Consider the following 20,441-nt stretch of genomic DNA (forward strand, 5'->3'; position numbering starts at 1 on the left):
GTAGCTTTCTTGTTTTGTTGTGAGCTGGCAGACTCCGACATGCTGAAGCAATGTTTTGTCAAATTTCTTAAATGCTGAATGTGGCACTGGCCCAAATGAATGTAGATGTTATTTTAGTGCTAGGAGAGATTTATTTTAATGTACAGTTGTAGCCACTACAAAGGCCCCTTTTCATCTACTGGGGGCTCGATTCCTTGCTCATTCACTCTGCAACCCCCTCCTCGTTCTAGGGTACTGGTGTATGCCGTGAAATTGCCGAGTATTCCCTCCTTCCCTCTTCGTCTCCTAAGGCAGTGACATAAGTGCTGACAATAATTATAATTAAGATGCCTTGTACACGAAAAAGCAGTGTGCAGGGCTCCTTTCCTTTGCACGGCCTGCCTGGAATTCACAGACAGTGCTGCTTGATACAGAGGATGAACCAGCAGCAGAGCTGACCTGCCCAGCTCCAGAGTCTGGCAAAGCAGCCCCCAGAGAAGCTTTCCCTTGTCTAGGACCTCGATTCTCTAAGCACGGAAGGAGCTATTCCTTCAAGGCTCGCCTCAGAGGTGGGAAATCCATCTGAACTGAGCCTCAGATACCAGTATCTTGCACCTTGATGGAGGCCAAAATAAAGAGAAGGGAAACAATAGAGGAAGCTCTGGCGACATGTGAGGTTTAGCCCAGCCAAGTCTGTGCTTTCAAGGCAAGATGAGGGGAGGGGAGCCACAGACAGAATGGTCGCGGGGGCCTGGGGTGAGGGGGAGGAAGGGGGAATCATCACCAGACCCAGTGGTAGAAGGGAAACTGAAGCCAGGACAGCTCTCAAATCTATCCCATCCATCCAAGGCCCCCTTTTACTAATAATCTGTAATATCCCTTTTACTATCCCAAAATGAGATGCATAGAAAATAGAACCTGTTTCCCCACATGCTGCCGAATGAAACAAACAAAAATTAAAGCACGCTCCAACACTAGTATCAAGAAATGAAAGAACCGTAGTTTATAATATGATAGTATATACTTTAGTATGTAAATGTTTGGGCATAATTACAGGAAGAGACAGAACGAAGTAGTCAAGAGCTTGCATGGGATCTTTGTAGGTAAATGCAAGGGCTGCTGTAGGGACATCTCAGCCCCAAACCCTGCCTCACTGGTGATGGGGAGGGGGGGGTGGTCTCTGAAATAGTAAAGTCGTAGGCAAAACAAAATGCACTCATCTCTCTGTTTCACAGAACTGTAGTTACATTTCTAGAAAATTCCACAGGGAAGACAGTCTTCGTATTTAGATGTAAAGCGGAATCCAGTTCAAGGCCCAGATATGGATTATGCTTTCCAAGCGCATCAATCACAGTACAGCACTTGCAAGCACTGGGGTGGGGGGTGGAGGCCTGTCCCGTGAATTGTGGGCCTTCCGGTTATCGACAAACTACAAACCTCAGAAACAGACCCCTCGGGGCAGGGAGGGGTGGGTGCAGCCCAATTGAGAACTAAGGGGAAAGGCTGAAGGCTTCAGGTCAGGTGTGTGGGCTTGAATCCTGGGTCCACCCAGTCCTAGCAGTTGTGTAGCCCTGGTTAAGTCACTTAACTGCCTGCATCTTATCTTTAAAATGGACAGAACAGCCCGTCCCTTAAGAAATTGCTGGAAAAGTTAAGGCGGATAATGCTAGTGGGGTTTCAAGTCATTTCAGGCAATTCTCTCCGGTTCATTCATTTTAGGGATTTGTCTTCTACCTTGAAGTCAGGAAGATGGGGGTTCAAATCCAAGTTCCCCCACGGAGTCCCTCCCAGCTTCCAAAGTGGAACTGTCTATTATGAATCATTCCCTTTGGCTACTCAGAAACCTCTGTGCCCTCAGCTATAAAACAGAAGGTGACAAGGACAGTATCTGCCTGGGAGGATTTTATCAAATCTTCAGATGTTAGAAGCTCTCAGCAGAGTTGAAAATGTTCTAGGTAGTTGTGATTATACCAGGTCCACTTAACTTACTTTTAGCCGTAAAGATAAAACATCACATGGGGAGTTGAAGCTCTGTGTCCCTGTACGTAACATGGGACCTGCAAGGAGTCTGGGCCAGCAAACGGGATGAACGGGGGCCTCTGCTAGAGCGGCCAGAACTCCTCGACGTATTGTCAAGTGACAGCAGTGTGTCAGTCCTAGAAGACCTATGGGGAGGCTGAGCTCCAGGGCAATAATGCAGGATATTTACTATATTAAATATCACGCATATTGAATCTCCACAGCTCTTACTGTATGTCATGTAGTTACATGACACTTACTGAGTAGTCACTATGTGCCTGGCATTGTGCTAGGCTCATGACATGCATGAGCACATGTAAGTCTTACAACAATCCTGTGAAGGGTGTACGACTGCTGTCCCATTGTGCAGACTGGAGGAGGGAGCACCCCACCAGGCAGGACCCAGACCCAAGTTCATCTGACATTTTCCAACCCAGATATGAGTATAAGGAAACAGACACAGATGGCAACTAAGAAATCAGTTGGAACTACCAGAATGATGGGCCTAATCACATTGCTGAGGCTTCTCCCCTGCAGAGGTGGGACTCATGAGCTACCCCAGCGCTAATCTACACAGGAGGGGACCGGGGCCCTGGGGCAGCGCTGAGCCCCCAGCACACAGTGGGCACATGGCCCACACTGTGGAGAGAGAAGAGGTACTGGCCATTACCGTGGGGCCCTCAGAGGACCCTGTTCCCCCAAAGCCACTTCTTATAGAAGGAACATCCATAATCCCTTCAGTTAAAGACTGGGGTCCACGTTGAAAGGTCCAGTATCCATGGAGCAGGGGAGGAGGTAAGCAGGAAGCTGCTATGTCCGTTGCTCCCCTTGCCCGTGGGGGAAGCGGCTGGGAAGTTCGGGGTGGCTCGCACACCTGCCCAGGCCACCATTACAGGTGAGGGGCCCTGTGAGAGGGGGCACGGAGCCCAGCCCTGAGCAGGTATGGGGAGAGGCCTCAGACCTGCATCAGATCGCACTCCTGAGGTCCCCCGCTTTCTGAGGTCCCCAGCTTTTGTTACATTGCTTGTGCTTTTGAGTCATGAACAAGAAAGGACTGTGAATTCTAGCCCGTGTATTTCAGGTGAGCCATCAGTGCAGCTTTATCTGGACAGAAGCCTCAATTACCCTCATGGGAGAGATTCCAGTGGCTCCAGCTTCTCTCTCCACTTTCCCCCAGGGCTCATCTGAGATTGAAGGCTGGGGGAGGCTTAATCATGAATCACGCGGCCATTTCATTCCGGTTCTCTGTCATCGGCCTGTGCACAGGTCAGTGCCACGGCGGCCGCCTCATTCCACGCGAGGGTCATCCCGGAGTCAGGCAGCTCCCTGGGCCCTGTGGGGAGCCTTGGGCTTCGCCGTCTGTGGCCTCCGTGAGGCCCTCCCATTCCCAGCAGCAGCAAGGCTACAAGAGGCCAAGCTCCAGTGCCCTGCCTCTTCCCAGGCCTCCTCGAGAGAGGAGTGTGTGCTGGGGAGTACTTGTCTGTGCTCCAGGAGTCCCCTTGGCTTCAGAACTAGGGTAGAGGAGGGGAAGGCAGACACCTGCGGGACATCATAGCGTGAGTCTTTCCTTCAGGCCGCGGGCACCTTGGATTCTCTTCCCTTTTCTGTTCAGGTCATCTTTCCTGAGAGGTCTGTTTGGGGGGCTGGAGGCAGGGTGGAAGGGAGAGGCACCAGCCCAGGCAATTCCCAAGCCACCCCTCCCACCCTGAGATTCCCCGAGGCCTCCATTTTTGAGACTCAAAATCCAGAATTTACTCCTTTGTTCTCTGAGTTTCTCTGTGCCCTCCCTTCCCTGAGGCCCTAAGCATGGAATGCTTTAGCTGAGGGAATGAGAAGAGCCAGGGGGTGCCAGGAAACTGGGAAGAATGTTGGTAACAACTGTGTTTCAAACTGTTATCCCTCAAAGAAAGCATGAAAGGCAAATGATTAACTGCCTAGTGCCTGGAACACAGTGCATTTGCTTGTTCATTCATTCATTTATTCATTCACTCAGTTTTTACTAAAAGCGTAGCAGGCACCATGGAACCTTCGTGGAAAGGATAAGGTCTGTGTCAAGGGATCCGGCTCACCACTGAGACCCCCGTCTACACAGAGGGCTCTACAGAGAGGGCTCTGGGGTGTGGGTCTTGCTGAGAAGGATTTGCATTTTCCTACCAAAGCAGAAAAGGAGGTGCCTGCCCCCCACCCCCACTCCCTACAGCCCCCCTTTGACACGTACAGGGATCTGACCAGTGCACCCTATTCTGAAAACCTGTCCAGGAACCCAGATGAGAGACTCAGGTGTAGCCAGCCACATGTTTGGGAGCAATCACCTTATGACAGAAGATGGCCTTTCCATCCTCAACATCCACCTGATTAACTTACAGTACAAAACTGGTATCCTTCACTCCGAGGCTGATTTCCAAATATTCTAAGATCCTGAGATTCCAAGTGGTTGAAGAAAAATAGTGCTTCATTACTCCAGAATGCCGTCTGCCTTCTCGTTCTCTTCTCCCTCCCTGCTCATAATCACCTTGTGTACAGCTGTTCTGGAAGCATATCTGCCTTGGGCCAGGTCTGATACAGCCAGACACATCTGCTACCCAGGTGTTTGACTTTGGAATTGGTACCTAGATGGCTGGAGGGAAGGAGGCCTACTGGCATGCTGGCCTTGTTTCCCAGGCTGCCTTGCTGCAGGAGCTCACTCAGTAAGTACATGGTTTTCCTTTGACTATTTCCATTATTGTCCTTTTTATGTCAGATGAACTGGAGACACTGGGTACAGATGGAGAATGATGGTCTTGTTGATGCACAATTCTGAGGGCGTCATGAAGTGTGCAAGTCTGCTTATGATGAAATATCCCCAGGATAATTACCAGTTTTTGTTTGAACATCATCGAGTCCTGGTCATTGCCCCTGTTAGAAAGACCAGGGGCGTTCAGCTTCTTCACCTGCATTGGCCTTGCAGGTGGTCTCTTGCAGCTCTCGGACGCCATAAACTCATCCCCAGCTGGGATTTTGCAGGTGGTCCAAAATGCTCCCTCCACACTCCCTCTTCACCCGGTCCCTGGGTCCTCATAAATTTCTACTCATCTTTGGGTCCTGCCTCTTTACTGAATACTTCCCCTAACTGTACCTGCAGAGAAGGCAGTGTGTTCTCAGAGGCTTTTAAGGTAATGGGCCAATCACCTATACAAATCGGTCATCAATATCTGGAAAAGACAGAAACAATGTGAACATTCTGATAATTGTGCAAATATTCCGGATTGTTTAAATAGAGAATGATGGGTGACTTCTCTTGAAACCTCCAGTCTGCATTTTGTCTGAAAAACAAATAAACAAACACCCACAAAAACACACAGAGAGAAGGTGCTAGAACTCACAGTTGTGGAAACCTCTTTGGCTTTGCTCCGTGAGGCGAAAACAAAGTTGACGATCACTTCCTGACAGGGATGCTTAGGCCTGTAACTTACCTCTCTGATTCTCCGTCTTCTTACATGTAAAGTGTGGCTGGGAGTACTGTTCACCTTGTACAGTGCCGTGAGGATTGGCTGTGCAGTATCTAAAGCTTCAGTTACTGGTATTATTTTTTTAAAGTTTATTTACTTAGAAAGAGAGAGCATGAACAGGGGAAGGGCAGGGAGGTGGAGGGAGAGAGAAAGAATCCCAAACAGGCTCCGCACTATCAGTGCAGAGCCCGACTCAGGGTTCGAACTCATGACCTATAAGATCGTGACCTGAGCTGAAATCGGGAGTGAGTGGGACACTTAACCCACTGAGCCATCCAGGTGGCCCTACGGTTATTATGTGATATAATTCCTATGATTCGATTTATAAACTAATTTCCATCACGGAATATACTGTGTGTAATTCCAAGACATGTCTGGTGAGCAGGGGAACATGTTTCATGAAATAATTCACATGCAAGCAAAATCACAACATGCTGACACTTACTAAGGTAAAATGACAGAGCCTTCAGGTTGAGGGTATCTGGCAAGATGTAGATGAGATTGACGTGCCGATGGCAAAACTCGGGTTCTAGACTTCCCTGGGTCAGGAGCAGCCAGCAACAAGACCAAACCTCTCTGTCCCATCCCCGGTGCCCCTGGCTCCACGAAAGTCCATCATCCCTCACCTCCTCACAGAAACCAGGCGGTCCCCACCTTCACCTGCCGGCATTTGCAAGATCTGTTCACATCTCACACCTGTCCCTTGCTGAGAACCTTTCCGTGGCTCTCCGTTTCCCTCAGGACAGTGTGCAAACCACCTGAATAGCAAAGGTGGGTCTCCTGAGAGAGTAAACTGTCTGAGAGTAGCTGATGTCACCATCAGCACCGCATCCAACTGTCCAATCATTCACTGATGCATATTCACAAGGCCTGCCTGGGCTGGGCACGTTTCCTAGATACAGGGAATACAGGTATAAACATCCTCTGCCCTCGAGGGGCTTACCCCTCATCAGGTAGGAACGAAACACAATAAATAGCACATAATATAACTTACTGCCAAGAATTGATAAATCCTTTGAAGAAAAATAAAGCAGGTTTGCCTGTGTAGACAAAAAAAAAAACCACTGGAATATCCTGTAGACCAAGAAAAGTCAGTGCTGTTCCCTCCTGCAGTGAAGGAGAACACCACCCTGCCAGGGTCTTAATATGCCCCCATAAGGGAAGGTCAAAAGGTATTTCTAGGGTTCTGGGGTCTGGCGGGTCTCTCAGTGTGGGATCGGATTGGGATTGGGCTGCTTTAAGGATGGTGGACTTCTCAAGTCTTGGTTTGATAAATGAGCACTTTCCCTATGGTCAGGAGCGGTCTGTTGCTCAGATAAATTGCTTTGGGGGAAGTTTCTCAAGCAAATCATGAGGTATTTTTTACTTGTTTACGGCCTTACATTTCTGGGCAAGAATTTTCTGGAACAAAGAGCAAAGTCACGAAAGTCATGTTGATGGAGGCGGCCTTGGTTCCTAGACCTGATGTTTTGCTGCAGGACACAAGTACCTCAGTGCTCTCAGGGCTCAGCCTGCAACAGAGGTCACCCCAGGTCTTTGCCTGGGATGCGCCGCGTGACCCTCAGTGTAGGGTTGCCAGATGTCGCAAATCAGAAGTATTTTATCTGGCGACCCTATGAGAGACTGTTGTGAATTTTTCAGTGAATTGTCTGCATATAAAACCTAGATTTTCAGCTTCTCCTTCAGCATCAGAATAGCCTATAGCATCCAGACTATATTCCCACAAGGCGTCAGCTGAGCTGAGCTGCTCCCTTCATACCAGCACAGGGCTGTTTCTCATTCACCGCCCTTCCCACCCAGTCCTGGAAAGATCTGAGGTGGGGAGCTCTGGGATGGACTCAGGCTCGCTCAAATGAGCTGGGTGTGCTTACCCAAGTCCCCTTCCTTCCCTGTGCCTTGGAACATGAGCCGAAGGCTCAGAGGAGCTGGATGTGTCCCTCCAGCCCTGTGAGCCACCCACGTGGATATTTTAGCACTGCTTTGCATTAAATACAGTCACAAACATCCAACTCAGAGGTGTTTGGCAAATAAATGTGACCATTCTATTATGGGTTTTGAAATGTTTGGAAATCTGACCCTTGATTTTGTTATAATCTCTTTGGTAACTGTTATTAGGTGGTGACCTAATAAGAAATTATTAACTGGGGAGCTATAATTTGGAAGCTTATAATTTTCTTAATGGACATTGATTTGTGTAACCTGATTAAAATACAATGAAGCCTGAGGCTTAAATGTTTTATTCTGAAAGGCTGAAAAGATGGGAATTGACTCTAGAAATGTATTGGCTCCAAAACTTTATTGAAATAATATTATTTGAAGAGTTTTGTGAACATAAAACAATGTGACAAAAAATAGTCGATGCCAGCTCCCGTGGCCTCAGAAAGCTGAGGGAATATAGGTTTCTTCAGATGGAGTCTGGAAAAATGCTTCCAGATTACCTCAGGAGTGGAAAGGAAGTTATGATTCCATCCCACGGCCCCGCTAATTCTTTTCAGCGTTGATTCTGTCAAGCAATTAGAATCAAAATGGAGGAAACATTCATAATTGTCACTTATTACACTTTCCCTGAGGTGACTGCTCCCGAGAAGCTTCAGCAGGACGAAAACAAAGCGATTACCAAAGAAATCTGCAGGCAACTGATGAGGCCTTCCTACACACATTCCCAGAAGCCAGTCACAGACAGGGTGGGGATGGTTCCAGATTAAAAGAGGCTTCCACAGCTATGAGTCTTCAAAGAAAATCTTTTGCTATCACGTTGTCAATCGAGTGATAATGAATCTTGTTTCCACTCCCTCTCTCTTACCACAGGCGTACATCATGGGGCTCTTTGTTACTTAAAAGCATGTACAAGACAGTCCACCCCTCCCCCCTCCCGCACTGTACCACACAGAACACTTCAGAAGTGAAATATGTACTCAGTTTGGGGATGTATTTAAAACACCTCCTCCCCTTTTATCATTGTATTTCTTCAGTTGGCATAGGCTAAAATATGAGGTGTGTCTACTGCTCTGAGGATGTTGTCCCCCCCCCCCAATTTCTGAAATAATACCATACCTTGGAGATTAATGTTCAGGCTTTACCAAGATTATAATAAACAAATATTGCTTTGATCTAAATATTTTTCAAACGGTTGTTGCTGATTGCTCTCTCTCCCCTATAATCTTTTAAGAAAGGTTTTGGACTTGGCTGTCTGACACCCAGGGGGACATGAAAACAGCTGTCTTTCCTTCCCCCTCATGGTGAGGATACTCTGTTCTCAGTTTCACCCAAATTAGTCCCAGGATTTCAGTTGTCTTTTTTGTCCAACATTCCATCATGCAATTCATTAAAATCTTCACATGAAATATTTAACAGATGAGTTATGTCATAATTCACATTACGGCTCTAAATTGTTATTCATGTGGTAAGTCATTTATCCTGGACATTAGCAGACCTCTGGAATGGGCTTGTATTTGATGTAAGGAAGGTTAGAATTCTTTTCCTCAACACCCCAGAACAGTGGCCTTATTCCAAACCCCCCGTTGATCGTGAAATATTCCCCCAAAAGTGACATGCAGATTCATTTGTTAGTTCGGCTTGCAATTAACTATGTTGAAAATAAACAGAAGAAAACATTTAAACAAATGTGGCCTGGCTAACAGCTATTACAGTTGACCGTTAATTAAGGCAAGTTGGAATCCAAATGTGCCAGCCCTTGTTACTGTCACCGCTAGCAATCATTGCCATTGTACACAAAGGAACGAAAAATCAGGGGCTCTGTCAAAGGGGGTTGAGGACAGGATGGGCGATATTAAGCCAGCCGAGTAAAAATAGCCACTACCTTGCTTGAGAAGTGTAACCAGCAGGAGCTCATTTTCTGGAAGAGATAACAAACGTATGGCCAGCATTTATTTGTAGAATGTAGGTTTTGAGAAAACTTGTCCCACTCAGGGCGCCTGGGTGGCTCGGTCGGTTGAGTGTCTTTTCCACTCAGGTCATGATCTCACAGTTTGTGGGTTCGAGCCCCGTGTCAGACTTTGTGCTGACAGTGCAGAACCTGCTTCATATTCTCTCTTCCTCTCTCTCTCTGCCTCTCCCCTGCTCGTGCTCTCTCTGTCTCAAAAATAAACATTTAAAAAAAATTTTAGGAGTACCTAGGTGGCTCACTCCGTTAAGCGTCTGACTTCAGCTCAGGTCATGATCTCACAGTTCACGGGTTCAAGCCCCACATTGGGCTCTCTGCTGACAGCTCAGAGCCTGGAGCCCATTCTGGATTCTGTGTCTCCCTCTCTCTCTCTCTCTCTCTCTCTCTCTGCCCCTCCCCCACTCACTTTCTGTCTCTCTCTCTCTCTCTCTCTCCCCTTCAAAAACAAATAAACATTAAAAAAAACTTTAATTTTTTTAAAAAGCAAAATAAAAGTCACACTCTTAAGTAATGAAATACATGGGGTATTCTTAGCAGATATTTTATTTATTAACTTATTATAGTTTCAATTTTCTCTGATAAAGATGCAGTTATCTACATATCCCTATCAATGGATTGGATCTATTACAAAAGACTTCTCTTTATGGGCCACACTAACTCAGGGTCACTCTGGAACCTTTCTCTGCCTGAGCACTGGGATGAAATAGTTGTCACATGCTGCCATCAGTGACCAGTCGGTTGAGAAGCTTTGTTTGTTAGGTACCCTGTTGGATGAACACATGAAGCTGCCAGACTGGGGACAATAAACTTCTTGGATTCTATATGCAGACCTGTCTAGCCTTGTCCTGAGTGTGCATAAGTGATCATAGTTCCAGAAGGGGTGCGTGAAGGGCTTGAACGATAGAGCACAGCTTTCCTTAATATTGGGGGCGGGGGGGGGGGGGCGGGAATCCACTCTAAAAGCTTGCTCATAGACATTTCTAGCAGTGAACAGGATGGATTTATCCTGGGTGGATTTTTTTTGTTCAGTCTCAATATATTGGCACGAAAAGTTGTATGTAGTGGTGAAATTCAAGAATAACGGGTAAAAACTCTGGGAACAGATCATAGCAGGAATGCTGACAACACTATCAAGCCTTTAGAGTGTTCGAATACACACCATTTTATTTTGTACCATTTACCCCCATCCCGCAAAAGTTCTGTGCAGAAGCTAAAGCTGGTATGACTGTCTTTTCAGGGACAGAGAGGTGAAGTAATACATCCTTTGCACACAGCAGTCTTAGAAACAGGGTTCACATCCAGTTCTTTCAGTAAAACTTTTCCTGGTTATAATTGGTTGCTGGCGGCTGGATTGTTCTTCTGTCTCCTGGATGAGCTCTCAATGTGTATCTGAATATACGGTATGGCTGGGAGAGTGGGCAAATGGAAGTAGGGGTGTCTGTGTGAGCTTGCGTGCCAGGCATGGTGAGCACTATTTTACAAACCGGATTTGTGCTCCTAGGGGTATGTTGCAAGTTGAGGCCAAGCCCACAGAAAATTATTTCTAAATGAATACAATATGAAAAAGTTATTTTATTTCTAATTTTACATGTAACATTGTTCTTTGGCGGGTCTCGGATTACACTTGAATGCATGTCTATTAACCTGATATGAGATGCATGCATGATTTCATCTTGAATGCATTTGAATATAATAGCACTGGAAATGTAATTTGTATTCTCAAATTTTATAAAGCAAAATAAATAAATCTTGGGGGTGGTAGCCACATTGAGCATATTGCATTGATTTCTTTGGGTTTCTCTCAAACTAATTACCAACTTCCCCTTGTAAATCCAGGTCTTCTCACACGGGCAGTTCTAAATGGTCTAAATCCTCCATACCTAAGTCATCCTCGTTTCTTGCACCTCCAGGGAGTGGGTAGCGTGGACAGCTCTGTGGAGAACTTTACCGTTGATCCTTAAAGAGTGCTAATACCCAGTTCCTCTCTGATGCTCCTGCTGTCAGTGATCACTGTCCAGTAGAACTCTGTGATGATGGAAATGTCGTCGAGCCACATGATCCACTACGGGAGCACTAGCCCCATGTGGCTATTGAGCACTGAAAATGTGACTAGCTCAACTCTGGAAGTGAATTCTTAATTTTATTCTATTTTAATTAAAATAGCCACATGTAGCTGGTAGCGACCAATCTGGACAGCACAGAGCTGGAGCATTTGAGGTGTCTGTCCCGATTCAAGCACACTAGTCACTGACATCCCCACGTGAAATGGCTACATGTTTAGGTGCATGGATGATGCTCTGTGCTCATCTGTATCCACTTGGGAATCCTGAAGTGCCATCCTCTCTTCAGTGATTTGACTGCCCTCTCCAGGTCCCCATCCCTGGCTGTTTTGTCTTCTTATCAGTACACCCACCCCCTCGCACATACTGGGTTTCTGATAAATATGAGGAGGAGAAGGAGGACGAAGTAGGTAGTAAGGAAGTTACAAAGTTGAGGAAGGAGGAAGCCTGGAAGATACTTCACTGAAGGTATGTGGTCTGCATTGCTGGGATGAAAATCTGTACCGAGGCCCTCCTGGAGTACTGAGGAGAGTTACAGGAAAAGTCATCTGAGTAATTCAAACCAAAAGTGATGTCAGTACTCCGGATGCCTGAATTATCTCCTGTGAAAGGGCCTGGGGCTCTTTGGGATGGCAGTTCTCGCAAAAATGGTTTTGTTGTTTTGCTGATTTCCAAAGACCTTACCAGTATCTGGGCGTCACTGTCCTAGAGGCACACACAATATTGGCACATTGGGAAGGGCCCCAAAGGATACCTTTTTCTGGGTCTAATCCACTCCTGAAGGTGAGTAAGGTACCACCCGATGCTGTCATGGAAAAAGGGGCTCTTGTTCTATGGTCATGGTGAGAGCCCCTGACAGGGGGTCTGGGAGCTTTTGTACTCAAATGGAAGTGAGGAGAACCATGAGCTCCAGGAGAAATATGTTGATGATTTTCTGGACTGTCTAAAAAATTTCAAACCCCAGGAATGGTGTTTTTATTTTCTGCATTCTCTTTGGGACTTGGGTTTCACTAAAGCATTTTCTGTCCTTGTTTTCCTTATTAAATTAGCAAGATTGACTTGAATCAGAGTATACTGTTATGGCTTAAAATGTTGTTGAAAGAGCAAAATAGACAGGCATGACAAATATCTTGGGTTCTATTTGGGATATGTGGGGGGTGGGGGAAGAGAGTGGGACTTGCTGAAGTAATAATGATTTTCTTCTGATAAGAGTTGAAAAAAAAAAACCCATGTGAAACAAAGATAAAGGAAAATAGTGAAAGGAATCTAAATTTCTGTTTGTGGAAGCTCCTATTTGTTTTCTTGAATAGAGTCGGGTAGAGGATGCTCCTTAAGCATTTTTGTCTGTTTGGCGGGGAAGTGGCCGTTGGTGAGGGGTGGTATTAGGTTTTTTTGGTTTTTTTGTGGGTTTTTTTGGTGTGTGTTTTTTCTCTCCGCTTTAAATCATTTTCATGCTTAAGAGATCATTAGCCAAATGTACCAAGTGGCTGGAGGTGCCTAACACCTCTTGTTGTCGTCTCCCACTGTCTGGACCGTTTCCCTAGTACTTCCTCTTCAAGGCCTCCATCATGGACTTTCTAAAGTATCGATCTGTGGTCCTGCCATATCTCTGCTTAATCTTAAATGGCTCCTCAGACCCCATAGCAAGTGTCAACAAACTTTTTCTGTGGAGGGCCAAATAACGTGAATTTTAGGCTTTGTGGGCCATTCAGTCTCTGTTGCAACGACTCAGCACTGCGGTCACACCATAGACAGTGTGGAAGCAGATGCGTGTGGCTGTGTTCCAATAAAACTTTATTTATAAAAAGAGGCTGGATCTGGCCCACGGCCTACAGGAGACTCTTTAGATGCGTGGGCCCAACATTCAAGACCTTCAGCCGTTTGACCTCAACCTGCACAAGCATGTCCCCCACTCCCATTCCTTCAGCCTCAGAAGAGACTGTGGTCTTTTAGAAGGCTGCATCCTTTCATCTGCGCTGTTTCCGTGCTTGGATTACCATCTTGCCTCTGCTCTTACTTTTCCTGCCAGTCAGGTCTCCAGGTGTCACCTTACACAAAGCTCCTGCCAGCTCTCCCAGGCCAAACCCGCTCCATCTATTGTGCTCTTCAGCCCTGTGTGAAGTCTCTGACGTTGCCTTTACCATGTGGCTACACCACAGCTAGACACCATGGGATTATGTGTTCTCCTTCCCCTTAGCACCCAACTGAGAGCTCAGCATAGGGAAGGCCACTGAACAAATGGTCATGGAGTTGACTTGCCAATGAGCTTGTGATTCTCTTAATCATAGAGAAGTATGTTAGCTTGTAGGCGAAAATGCTACGAAACCAGATGTGCTACCGGGAGCCAGGGGCCAGAGTTGCTGACAGGGGCAGGGGGGGTCAGCCAGCAAAAACACAGCCAGGGCAAAACCAAGCAGATGTGGCAGTCAGGACTTCAGACAGCCCTGTGGCATCGACCTCACGGCCCACATGGGGGTGCGAGGAATGAGGAGCAAGGAAAGCGGTGTCTAGTTTAGGGCATCGGGAGCAGGGAAGGGACACAGCATGCTGGAGGGGGATCAGAGAGAAGCAGCCCACATGATTAATGGGATGGAGGGGCTGACTCAGGAGGAAAGATTAAAGCACTCTGAGGAACTGGGGTGCAGGCCGAAAGGGGCAGATGATAGCAGGCTTCAGGAATGTGAGATGGATAAACACCCAGGAGGGAATAGCAAGCTTCATTAGGGAGGTGAAAATTCGGAGGGGGGGCGTCCATCAAAGGATAGAAGGGGTTCTCAGAAAGGGCATGGGCTGCTGATGGGGAACCCAGGTGAGGACGGGTGGGCCAGGGGCAACTCTGGGCTACCGGAACAAGAAACGCCATGGAAAGGCCACTGTGGGGTGACGCTTTCAGGAAGCCCTGTGCTTTATCCTTTAGCATCTAGAAGCCTGCCATGGTTGTTGGCCATGGTCTTCACAAGTGGCCTTAGAATTACTGACTGCCAGCCTGGGAAGAGCTGGCTGGGGACCAATGCCAAGGAGAAGCCGCACAGAGAAGCACACGGAAGATGAGAGAGAAACTCACCTCCACTCTCCTCCTAGACACCAGTGAGTGGATGTCGCAACGTGAGGCCCTCTGTCCTGAAGTCAGCTCTCTGCTGCCCACACCCTCCCTGTCGTTGGTAGAACCAGAGAAACTCCTCCAAGCCGCCTCTTAAGGGCAGGCCCTCACCTCTGCCTGCTGTGGATCTGAGCAAAGCCCAGCCTGCTCTGCAGTGCCCTCGGTTGGCCCCTCCCCAACTAGGATACGGCCCGTCAGGCATTTGGGAAGGTCAGATGTATTGGAAATAGCAGCACACAGCCTCCAGCCTCCAAAATCACGTTCCTTGAGGTGTTCTCTGAAATGTTCTCCAGGGCCAGGAAGAGCAGCTTGTGTTGCAGTCTGACAAAGTGGTCCACGTGGTGGCAGGTCCCCACAGCCAGTTTACTAAGGCCTGTGGAGCGGCCGTGCTCAACCCTGGCTGCACATTAGAATCACTAGAGGCTGTTCTTCAGTTATGCTAGGGCACCTGGGTGGCTCAGTCAGGTAAGCATCCAGCTCTTGATTTTGGCTCGGGTCATGATCTCACAGTTCATGAGACTGACCTCCACGTCTGGCTCTATGCTGCCAGTGCAGAGCCTGCTTGGGATTCTCTCTCTCTCCAGTCTCTCTCTCCATCCCTCCCCTTGCTCATGCTCTCTCTCTCTCTTTTAAAATAAGTAAATAAACTTTAAACGAAAAAAATCTTCATTCAGCTACCCATGCCTAGACACCACTCCGAGGAAATCTAGTTTAAATGGTCTAGGTGTGGAGGGAGAAGGCACCCCAGGGATCAGTCCTTTCTAAAAAAGTTCCCCGGGTTCTAACGTGTGGAGAACTACCACCGCAAAGCCTCTATTTGGATGTGATTATAATTCACATTGATATTACTCTTTTTTCTCAATAACTACTGACTGTAATGTCACCTGAAAGGTTTTTTAAAAGGCAAGCATTTACCGATGGGTCATCTACATGCTCAGCACCTTGCTGGGGGGCAGGGATCCAGTGGGGAGCAAGATCAGGTACCTGTCCTTTGAGAGCTTATGGTCCAGAAGGTGGGGAATGCTTTGAGCAAAGCCATGTGAATCCAGAGTGCTGAGATGGTGCATTCCAGAGACTTCCCATTCTGCGTTTTGCAGCCATGTTCACTCTAGCCTTATCCTAGAGTCTGAGTTTCTAAGTCCAAAGGTAGAAGATGAGTCCCTCCAAATGTGCATACCTCAGTCAACCTTGACTCTCAGGCTTGCTTCAACAATTTTTCTAATAAGTAGGAATGCACTTGACGGTTATAAGAGTAACAGGCCAAGACTTTCATAAATCTTCAGGTTCCTGAAGTTACTATGGCAACGAATACCTAACTGGGGGATTAAACATGGTGGCATGTGGGATCTTAAGAGTATTGAGTGAACTTCCCCCACACCCCAAACATGTCTTTCCTTTGATGGGTACTGTTATTTAGGTTGAAGTTACTTTAGGTATTTAAGTAAAAGAAAATGTGTGGAAAGATAAATAACAATACTGGTGGTGTGCAGATGTGGCAAAAATGGGGAAGTTGGTGTGCAAAAGACTGAAGTTTGCAGAACTGCACTGGGACCAATGGCGTCCCGCGTGGAATCCAGTGTTTCCAGCACAGAATCGCATTCTTTCTTTCCAAACTCCTCTAACATCTTCTTACCATCTGATGAGCCTTCTGCTCTGCCTTGAGCACTTTCCGAAATGGTTTCAAGAGTTACATCATTTTGGCTTCAGGGAGAGAAACAGTGTGAGCTTGTTCCTGTCCTGATTCTAAGGTTCCACCAAATGTTACTTCCCAAAGTTTCAAGTCACTTTCCTAACTTCTCTCTCTGTATGTTTCTCTCACTGGAACTGGCATGCACTATTGCTCAAGGGAGCTTTTCATGGCCAAACAGAATTGTGTAATTCCCTCAAAGTTCCTGGGGAGAGAAAATCACCGAGGTGTGGATACTGGGGGCCAGTTTAACTAAGTCACATCATAGCAAAGTGACTCCCTTCCGAACACCAGCCTCGTGACAAGTGCTTTACAAATGTTGTATCTCAAAAACACATGCATAGTATACATTTTACACATGCACGTTCATACAGTAATAACTGAAACAAGAACCCAGAAGAAGCAATCATTTTCGAAATAGACTTCATTTTTTTCATTCCTGTTTTTAGCCTGGGTTTGGGAGGGGAGTGACCACAAGTGTATGAATTTTAGAAACACACAGGTAATGTGTCTCCAAAGAGTCATCAACAGTTCTGTGCATATAATTAGCCTTGAGAATTCCTTACCTGAAAGGTAAAATGTCTTAGTTGTAGGCTTCACTGTAAATTTAGTTTTTAAGTTCTTATCTGGTATGCTTGCATCAGCTTTTCCCCGTGACAGATAACTTTCAATGATAATCTTAAGTAATTGTGGGAAGGAATCTCTAATGCCTTGTTTTATTTATAATTTGTCCCAGCTGTAGGCATTCAGATGAAACTTGAATTTTTCCAGAGGAAGTTCTGGACTGCCAGCAGACAGGTAAGTTATAATCAGCGTATTGAAGCATTAGCGACACTGTTATTATACAGGTGTTCACATTTGGGGACCCGGAGCCTAAAGTGCCAGATTTCCGATGAATGTTTGTAGAATGAACTGCTGGCCGCTCAGATTACCTTTCATTTCACTGCAAAATAAAAGGCTGTCAGCATGTTAGACAGCACATGCTGGGAAAGAAGGCAATTTGCTCCTACAAAATGTTTTAATTGTGAAATCAAGATAGTGATCTTCCAAAGGAGCAGTTTTTCTTTTAACTATTGGTGACTTTTATGAATTTCCACAGTGATTTTTTCCTAACCTTGCAGTGCCTGGTTATCTATTCGTGAATTTCCTTATTGCAGTTTTGAAGGCCTTTGCATAACTAGATCTGACTAAGCATGCATCTGACCTCTTTGACCAGAGAGGGCTTCTATGCCTTGGAAAATCTGGAAGGCTTCCTTCTTTGCACTGTGTTCTCTGTATTGAGCAATCTCAGTAGTATTTGTGTAGTGATTCAGTGGAAATGGCAATTTTTCCCCAATTCTAAATGTTGGGGTAATATATTATTTCTTACATAAATACTTAAATAAACACTTTAGGAAAGTATAGATTAAGACAGGAGTGTTTTTAAAGAGTCACTAGCCTTTATAAATTGTAAATTAAATACTCACACAGTGATATTTTTTGTTACTCAAAGATTTGAGATCTTAAAAAGATATCAATATTGAATGGCAACATAAGTTAAAATAGGCAACGTAAATTAAAATGAAAAAGAGTCAGTTCCCCCCAAAATTGTTTTTTATATGACTATTTGGAGTTGGTATTGATCCTAGGGAAAGCAGACAATACTCATCTTGGAGGATTTCCTTTGTTTGTTTGTTTGTTTGTTTTTGAGAGAGAGAGAGAGAGAGAGAGAGAGAGTATGCAGGCGCATGTGGGAGGGGTAGAGTGGGGGTGGGGAGAGAGAGAATCTCAGCCTCAGCCTGGAGCCCAACATGGGGCTTGACCCCACGAACCATGAGATCATGACCTGAGCCGAAATCAAGAGGACGCTTAACCGACTGAGCCACCCAGGTGCCCCATTGGAGCATTCCCTTTGGATGAAATTTGGTTTTTGCATAAAAGGCAAGGAAATAGCTTGTTCTTGAATAATTAAGTGGCAGCCATAGCAAATTCTGGAATGTCTAAGTAACAATACGTTTCCCCTTGCTTTCCCCCCACCCCACAGTGTGCCTCTCTGGATGGCAAATGCTCCATCAGCTGTGATGACGAGGTAAGAGGGCCCCTGGCCCTGTTTCTGCCCTGGTCAAGGGGAGGTGACAGAGGGTGCCTTCTCAAAGAGGAAGTGCCTCTGTAAAAGGAGCCATGTCTGACAGATTGCTCTGGACCAAGCTCCAAAAACTCAAGCACATTTGCTTTCTTTTCTTTCTTTTTTTTCTTTCTTCCCCTAATGAAATAGTTTATAAGACTTTGAAAAATGTGCTTAAATGTCCCATGGATGGCACTTTTGGAATTTTGGCATTTTATAGGAAATAATACAAATTGCTGCCATTTGAAGCTCACATGACAAGTCTCACAGCTTTTGCCCCATATGTTATCTCTTCTCATCCTGGTAGTAACCCAATCAAATGGGTAGGAATGATCATCCCATTTGGCAGAGGGGGAAACTGAGGATCAGAGAAATGGCTTGCTTAATTTCATGTAATAAATGAGATGAAAATGTAAGGAGTTGAAAACTCAGGATTTTTTATTCTAGCATAGTGTTCTCTCCCACACTTCCTTCCCTCCCTTCCTTTCTTTTTATCTCTCTCTCTCTGTTGCTGTTTTGGGAAGAGGAATTTGAATCCCACCCATGAGCAATAAGAGAAAAAAAGGTACCACTGCCATAAATCTACCCCTCAGACTTATGTTTTCACAGCATTTAATCCTGTACACCCTCTGCCCCATGATTTGGAGCAAGCAGGTATGTAGAGGCCTTCCGTGGTGGCTCAGGTAGCCTTTCTTTCGCTACAGTAACTAAAACATTAGTCAATACATAAACCGGAACTTACAAATAATCATATTTATATTCCTTCTGGTTACCACAGGGATTCAACAAATCCTAACCAAATATAATGTCAACACAGAAAGCATAGATTAGGAATATATTTCAAAAAAGTAGGCAAAAACAAGGAGAGAAGTATAAAAGGGAAACCGGGATGAAGTTAAACACAAAAGGCTCAGTCCCCAAAGATCATTGTTATATGAATCACTATCCAAAGACTAAAAGCCAATCAATTAGCTTTTGAGCAGAAGTCCAATTTTCTTTGACCATCAGATCGAAAATAATTTTCCTTTAGGAAAGAACATTTTGTGACACCTTATGATCTATGCCCTCTAGTAAGTTAGAGAATGCCATTCAGAAGACACTCAAGAAGCCTCAAACCTCTCCTCTGCCTTTGAGACATTTATTATCATATTGGGGTACTCAGCTCAAGACAACATAGCTCAATAATAATATTGATTAATCAGTGCCACGAGACCCTGTGTTAAGCCCTTCACTCATATAGTAGGTACAATTACTAATCCCAATTTATGGCAAGAGAACTAAGGATAGTGTGTTGGTTGGTTGGGTGACTGGATGGATGGTTGGTTGGCTGGTGGGATGGATGGTGTTTTGGAGAGTTGATTGGTTGATTGGTTCCTGGGTAGTTGGATGGATAGATGGATGACCAGTTAAACAATTTGATGAATAAAACCTGAGGCAGTCATTTTCCTATATCCTCACTGCCTCTGTGCATCCTCACATATAAAAGTAAGTGGGAATGGGTGCCACTAACCAGAGTTAGAAACATCTAGTATCTATTTGTTGTGCAATGACTGAATTCACAGGTGATACAGCACGGTGGTTAAACGAGCAGGCTGCAGAGTTAGAACAGCCGGCTTGAAATTGTGGCTCTGACAGTAATGAGCTGTTGTCCTTGAGCAAGTTTCTGAACCTCTCTGTGGGGATAGGAATATCCACCTCACAGGGTAATGGCGAGGAATGAATGAGATAATATATGGAAAATGCATGGTACAGTTCCTGGCAAATGGTAAACACTCAATAAAGGTCAGCTATAAACCAAAAATGTCAACAGACTTTTTCTTCCCTTAGAGTTAGTGGCTCCCCTGAATCTAAAACCTCAGACAGCAATGGCATATGCCCTCTAGGAGTATTGGCAGCCTCCCCTGGGCCCAGTGAGCACAGCACACATGCCTTCCTCACCGCTAATGATCTTCTTCAGCGGTCACTGGGATAAGCCCTCCTATGAATGTCATGGAAAGGCCCACATACTTGGAAAATTACACATTGAGTTTGCTCTCATTTCTGAACTTGATCTGATGCTCAAATATCGTCATCCTGCACTGTGAAACTATCATCCCTTCC

At 45.7% G+C, this 20,441-nt stretch overlaps 1 protein-coding gene across 1 annotated transcript in view; it reads left to right on the forward strand.

Moving 5' to 3' along the window:
- Window positions 1–20,441, forward strand: part of CACNA2D3 (calcium voltage-gated channel auxiliary subunit alpha2delta 3) — an 863,383-nt gene that overhangs the window by 755,691 nt on the left and 87,251 nt on the right. Inside the window, exons 28-29 of the mRNA XM_030307036.1 lie at window positions 16,974–17,035; window positions 18,261–18,305. Of these exons, the coding sequence (XP_030162896.1) occupies window positions 16,974–17,035; window positions 18,261–18,305 (107 nt within the window). The remainder of the gene's footprint in view (window positions 1–16,973; window positions 17,036–18,260; window positions 18,306–20,441) is intronic.

This window comes from Lynx canadensis, chromosome A2 (assembly GCF_007474595.2).
Source record: "Lynx canadensis isolate LIC74 chromosome A2, mLynCan4.pri.v2, whole genome shotgun sequence".
NCBI classification, from domain to species: domain Eukaryota; kingdom Metazoa; phylum Chordata; class Mammalia; order Carnivora; family Felidae; genus Lynx; species Lynx canadensis.